At 30.2% G+C, this 7,502-nt stretch overlaps 1 protein-coding gene across 1 annotated transcript; it reads left to right on the top strand.

Annotated features, from left to right (window-relative positions):
• Window positions 1–5,866: 5,866 nt before the first annotated feature.
• Window positions 5,867–7,095, top strand: LOC120353592. Its single transcript, XM_039437988.1, has 2 exons — window positions 5,867–6,664; window positions 6,895–7,095. The coding sequence occupies exons 1-2, from the start codon at window positions 5,930–5,932 to the stop codon at window positions 7,090–7,092; spliced, it is 933 nt and encodes a 310-aa protein (XP_039293922.1). The 5' UTR covers window positions 5,867–5,929; the 3' UTR covers window positions 7,093–7,095.
• The last annotated feature ends 407 nt before the right edge of the window (window positions 7,096–7,502 follow it).

Below are 7,502 nucleotides of genomic sequence, written 5' to 3'. Positions count from 1 at the left end.
GAATAAATATATTTAAACTGAAGTCCCTGCAAGGTTCAAAAAACCTGAGCGCAGAGGCCGATGGTTCAATGATTGAACAATGAAGATAATAATGGGATAACATGAAACTTTGATTTGCTATCAAACATTTATTGAGAAAATCGGGAAGAGAAACAGGGAGTGAGGAAGGGAACATAAATAATAGCAGAGAAAAAGCATAAGGGAAAGTAAAGAAAAGTTGAAAATTACATAGAAATCATTAGAAGTCTTTATATTAAGATAGGAGGGAATTTCTCTAGATGAAAGCTACTATTAGTCCAGTCAATATAGATATAAAAAAGGGGATGTGCTTGCAATGTATATTGTAGTTATAATTTTTGAATGTATTACTCGGATACATGAGAAAAGTCCAGAATCACTTTTTTTAGGCAAAATTTCCTTGTGCTAGATACAGAGTGGCCCAGAAACATCGTATTTTCGGTTCATTATCCAGTTTTCAGCTATTTCCGCAAATCTAGCAATCGGACAGAAAAATTTATTTTTGTATCAAAGTGAGAACAATGCAGTTGGTGATGATGGTTGAAGCTAAAAATTAGGTGTTTTTTCACAATACAAAGGGCATTGTTGTCAGAGGTGTAGCTGGAAGAGATAGAGCACTCTACCTGGTCTTAAATTGTAGAGCTCAAAAATACGCCCACAGGGATTTTTAATTATACATCCCAAATTTTTATCTAATATCAATATTCAAGACATTACTCACCGTTGAACAACTTTGTCTTTTGGAAAGCTTTCTCGGTTACTCAGCAGTAATGAGGGTGCAGATATTACTGGCACTTTGCGTTTCTAAAAAAGAAAACCCTATTAAACATGACAGTATAAAATACGTGTAAGTAATACATTGTAGATACAAAGTAGATTGACCTTTCAATGAATTCTTTGATACCTCCCTCGCGTTCGCTACCTTTCAGCCTGCCACTCTGCTCTGCTCCCCACGCCACGCATCAACCAAATGAGTGGTTGACCCACCTGCCACCAGGGTGCGCCTCAGTCGCTGCCACCCATTCCTGCATTTCTATTGGCCGAGCACCACCGGCCAATAGCAGCGCAGGTGAACTCGGGGACTGTGAATAAAAGGGGGCTACTCAGCTACCCTCGAGCACTTGCTCACTAGCAGCCTTCCACTGAAGAGCCAGAAGAGACCACCAGCCGAGACCACTACCAGAGACCATTACCAGCCGAGACCACTACCGAGAACAGGAGCAGAGCAGTGAGCAGGCCAATGAGGGAACCATGGCGAGACTAACCGCAACCTGAGGTGTCTTCCTTGTCTACTACCCAGCCGATGCCTAGGAGGAACCGAGCCGGCCGCCAATCCAGAAGAGGAGGGCCCTACGTCGACTTCGCCAGGTGGAGGAGAGGCTGAGGCTGTACACTGCCACGCCAGCTGCGCCCCAAGACTTAGCGCCCCAGCCTAACAACTGGCGCGCGGTTCTGGATGCACAGGTTGGGTGCCGAACCGACATCGGAGTGTGTGCAGCGGAAGCCTATGACCCTGCCTGCCCTGGGTTTGAGCGAAGGCCCCTTCTAAACGAGGAAGTGGTCGAGGAGGTCCTCCCGGCGGAGATTCAGCACGACCTCTGGCTAGTAGATCACCCGGTCAGCCCTCTCTGTAGCCCGGGTAAACCAGAGTGGAGACTGCGAACCATTGACTTGAGCCCCTGCCGGCCTGCTCTCGCACCAGACGGACCTGCCCGGGACCCTCGCGCAGCATGGTATGGCGCCAGTCAACGACTACTAAACATCTAGCCTGCCTTGGTCCCTTTTAGGGCCACCAGCAACAATCTTGGTCCTTTTTCAGGGCCACCAGCAACAAACTTGGCCCTTTTCAGGGCCACCAAAAGCCATTTTTTCAGACAGTGGTAACAAACCCCTTGCTCGACCCGACTGACTAGCCCAATTGATGAACGAGCCACACCTTCCACCATATCAATTATTGGCGCCTGCCAACGTGGGGCCACTCACTGTATGGAGATACAGTAACCTGTTACCACTGTCAAAACAAAATGTTTTTTTTTCAAACAAAATGTCAACCTAAATTTTCAACTAAATGTATGTCTTAAATTTTTCATCTAAATGTATGTCTTGAATTTTTCACACAAAAAATTCAAACTTATTTTCTTTCAACAAAATGTGTCTCTGAATCTTTCAATTCAGAATACCTGTCTGGAAACAGGCAATTTCCCAGTGGCGCCCATAACACCTGAACATGGTAGCGACTAGAACCGGAGCTGGAGACAGTGTAGATACGACCACCGAAGATTCGATGCAGTCAACCAGCCAGCACACCGAGTCTACATTCACCGGCTGGCCTGCACAGACCACCGGTCAAACCGACAGCAGCACGACGCAGCCGCCCGCTTCCACCAGCGAAACCGGGGCAACGCAGCCACCCGCCTTCACCAGCGAGCCCACTCGACCAACCACCCTGCAACCCAGCGCGCTGACCGTCAACCTGCCTGCTCCACCGTCAACCTCTTGTCACGCCACTACCGCAACCAGCAACATGGCCAACTTACCGGCTCCAGCCGTCAGCTACACCGGCAACCTCAGCCAGCTGACCAGCATAGCGACCCTGCTACCGTTCTTCCGCGGCAAGCTCCATGAAGACCCCATAACCTTCATGAGTAGATAGTATGATGAGAGAGCTAGAGCACTTTTGGAGTGGCTGATATGCTTTTTTTCAAAGCATTAAAATTAACTCATTTTTACTAATTTTCGATAAAATTCATTACATTCTAAGAGAAAATATCATTTTTTCAATGAATTATTCATAAATAACTCAAAATTTCATAATCAAAAATAAGTCAAAAAAATACTGTTAAGTATCAGAAAAATTTTTTGGATCGACTTATTTTTCAACAAAAATTGGAAAATATCATTATATTAAATAAATCAAGAAAATTGAATTTTACTTGTAGACTAAAAGTCTCCATTTAGAAATTAGAATTAGAATTAGAATTAGAATATTTTGTTTTTTTTTTTATAAAAAAAAACAAAATATGAAGATAATTATCAAATATTAAATTTTGAAAAACTTAAAGATATTGGAAAGAAATATGATGTTAATAATTTAAATAATTTAAGTAGAGAACAACTAATTAATAGATTGGAAAAAATTAAAAAAAATCCAAAAATTTTAAGGTTAAGAAATATAAATTATATTAAAAAATTAGCTGAAGAAAATAATATTAAAACAAATAATAAATCAAAGAAATATTTAATAAAAGAATTAGCTAAAAATATAAATGAATCATCAAATAATTATATAGTGGATATTAAAAATATAAATTCTAAGAATGATTTATTCAATAAATATACACTTAAAGTTTCTCCTGAAAGTAATAATATTAAAAATTATTTAGAAATTTGTAGAAAAGATTTAACATCAATAATTGAAGAAAAATTTAAAATTCATAAAAGTATGAAAGGTCAATTGAATCTAGGTTGCACTTATGAAAGAAATTCTCCAACAGATAATACAATTCAAAAAACCATAAAATTTTTTCCAGTAATAACAGATCATATTTTAGATATAAATGAATTTATTGATAAACAATTTGAGAAAACTATTTTAAGAGAATCACAACATCAACCTAATGCAGGATCTGGATGGTCATTAGTTAGTTGTGATAAATTAATTTTAAAATTAAATAAAAACAATTCATTAAATGCAGGATCATATATTGATTTACCAGAAAAAATAAAAAATAAAAAAGCATGTATTAATTTTAAAAATAAAGATAATTATTGTTTTATTTATTCAATTAGATGTGCAATAGATATTTTCAATAAAAATAAATCAGAAGATCCACATAGAACTAAACAATATGAAAAATATATATATGATGATATTTTTAGTGAATTAGAATTTCCATTATCATTAAAAGATATTAAACTATTTGAAAAAAGGACTTTTAAAAAATATAATGATTATCCTACAATTTCAATCAATATTTATACACTTGATACTGATAATGAAAACATAATACCATTACAAATTTCTGAAATTCATGATTCTGAATTAGAAGTTAATTTATTATATTTTAAAAAAGATAACAATTCTCATTATTGTCTAATAACTGATATGAGTAGATTAGTAAGTAAACAAATATCAAACCATAATGGTAATATTTTTGTTTGTAGAAGATGTTTATCACATTTTCATTCAGAATATAAATTGGATGAACATTTAGAAATTTGTAAAAATCATGAAGCAGTTAAACCTATTATGCCAAAAGAAGGATCAACAGTTTATTTTAAAAATTATAATAAAAAATTTGAACATCCATTTGTAATTTATTTAGATTTTGAAAGTATATTACAAAAAATTGATCATTGTAAAAATAATCCAAATAATTCTTCTACAACTAAAATTCAAAAACATATTCCATATTGTTTTACAATTTATTTAGTTAATAGAGCAGAAAATATATTTTATAAACCAATTTGTTATAGAGCTAAAAATGAAGATGAATTAGAAAAAATTCCAGAATATTTATTTGAAAATTTAGAAAAAATTGCTAAAAAAATAGCATACAAATATAATTCTGAAAATCAAATTCCAATGGAATTAACTAAATATGAAGAAATAGAATTTCAAAAAACTAAAATTTGTCATATTTGTGAAAAACCTTTTAATGATAATATAAATTATGAAAAAGTAAGAGATCATTGTCATTTAAGTGGAAAATATATAGGTGCAGCTCATTCAATTTGTAATTTGAATTTTAAACTTCCACAAACTATACCTATTTATTGTCATAATATGAGTGGATATGATACTCATTTATATATAAGAGAGTTATCTAAAAAATATAAAAAGGTAGATCTTATAGCTAATACTGATGAAAAATATATTAATTATTCAGTCAAATCAGGATATTGTTATGAATTTGGTGAAGATAATAAACCAAGAAAAAATATAAAATTTTCATTTGTTGATACATTCAGATTTATGGCTTCATCAATTGAAAAATTAGCAAAATCACTAAAAAAAGAAGATTGTAAGCATATAAATAATTTTATAAAAAATGGAAAAGTTTTAAATGAGATTATTAAAAGAGAAGATAATGATGAAGATCAAATTTTTAATATTTTAAGTGGTAAAGGAATATTTCCATATGAGTTTATTGATGATTTTGAAAAATTAGAATATAATAAAATTTTAGAACAAGATAAGTTTTATAGTTGTTTAAATCATGAAGGTATAAATACAAAAGATTATTTACATTATAAAATGGTATGGAATAAATTAAAAAATAAAAATTTAGGAAATTATTCTGATTTATATAATATACAAGATGTATTATTATTAGCTGATATATTTGAAAATTTTAGAGATTGTTGTATAAATAATTATAAATTAGATCCTGCTCATTATCTAACAGCTCCATCATTAGCATGGGATGCAATGTTAAAACTTACAAAAATAGAACTAGATTTAATACATGATTATAACATGTATTTAATGATTGAAAAAGGAATTAGAGGTGGTATTTCACAATGTATAACTAGATATTCTAAAGCAAATAATAAATATATAAAAAATTATAATCCAAATAAAAAACAAAATTATTTATTCTATATCGATGCGAACAATTTATATGGTTGGGCCTTATCACAAAAATTACCATATAAAGATTTACAATTTATAAATTCAGATATTAGAAATTTAGATGAATGGGAAGATATAATTAAAAATTATGATGAAAATGATGATGTTGGATATATTTTTGAAGTAGATTTAAAATATCCAGAAAAATTGCATAATAATCATAAAGATTTACCTCTAGCTCCTGAACATTATAAAAAAAGATTATGCACAACTCTTTATGATAAAAATAATTATGTTGTTCACATTAGAAATTTAAAATATTATTTAGAGAAAGGTATGATTTTAGAAAATATTAATAGAGTTATAGAATTTAAACAAAGTAATTTTATGGAAGAATATATAAATTTTAATACAAATATGAGAGCTAAAAGTAAAAGTGATTTTGAAAAGGACTTTTATAAACTTATGTGTAACAGTGTATTTGGAAAGACGATGGAGAATGTAAGAAATAGATTAGAAATAAAATTAGGTGATGAAGAATCGTCATACAAATTTTCTAAAAAATCTAATTTTAAAGGATTCAAAATATTTGATGATGATTGTATTGCTACACATTTTCATAAACAAAAGGTTAAATTTGATAAACCAATTTATATTGGATTTTCAGTTTTAGATTTATCTAAATTATTAATGTATCAATTTTATTATGATAAAATTAAAAAATATGATCCAGATGCTAATTTATTATACATGGATACAGATAGTTTCTTTTTAGAAATGAGTAAAGATCCTTATGAAATAATAAAAAATAATCAAAAAGAATTTGATACAAGTGATTATGATAAGAATCATGAATGTTATAATGATAAAAATAAGAAAGTAATTGGAAAATTTAAAGATGAATTGAATGGTATACCTTTAGAAGAGTTTTGTGGATTAAGATCTAAATGCTATAGTTATATGTTTTCAAATAATAAAAATGAAGTAAAATGTAAAGGTATTAAAAAATGTTTATTAATGAACAAAAATATAAAATTAGATGAATTAGATGAAAATACTAAAAATAGATACATAAAAATGGAAAATTTTAAGAAATGTTTATTTGAAGATAAAGAAGAGTATAGAGAAATGAATTGTATTAGAAGTTATAAACATGAATTATACACAATAAGTTTGAATAAATTAGCTTTAAGTTCAAAAGATGAAAAAAGATACATATTAAAAGATAAAATAAATACTTTACCATGGGGTCATAAAAATATAAAATAGATGAATTAGATGAAAATACTAAAAATAGATACATAAAAATGGAAAATTTTAAGAAATGTTTATTTGAAGATAAAGAAGAGTATAGAGAAATGAATTGTATTAGAAGTTATAAACATGAATTATACACAATAAGTTTGAATAAATTAGCTTTAAGTTCAAAAGATGAAAAAAGATACATATTAAAAGATAAAATAAATACTTTACCATGGGGTCATAAAAATATAAAATAATAAATAATTTTTAAAAAAATTTGGAGGAATAAATTTTTAAAAAATAATTTTTTAATAAAATGATTTTTTTCAAAAAATTAATATTTCATTCATCGGAATATATTAATGAAGAGCTATTTAAACCAAATCCTAATTTTCTTTTAGCCCACATTGTAGGAGCAATAACTAAATCCATAGCTCTTTCATTTAAAGTAGCATCTTTTGAAAATAAACGATTTAAAGCTTGATCTTCTAATTTTTTATCAGCTATCCATCTTTGTTCTGGAGTTCTATTATTTGAATAAAATATATCATGTTCCTTACAAAATTCATCAGTTGGATTAATTCCTTTATCACCTCTTTCTAATCTTTCTTTAAGTTTTGTTCCTGGACCACAGAAATTTGCACCTGGATAATGGAACTCTAAAGGT

Source organism: Nilaparvata lugens, chromosome 1 (assembly GCF_014356525.2).
Source record: "Nilaparvata lugens isolate BPH chromosome 1, ASM1435652v1, whole genome shotgun sequence".
Classification (NCBI taxonomy): Eukaryota; Metazoa; Arthropoda; class Insecta; order Hemiptera; family Delphacidae; genus Nilaparvata; species Nilaparvata lugens.
The sequence above is the reverse complement of the archived record's forward strand: the minus strand, read 5'-3'. Positions and strand labels throughout refer to the sequence as shown.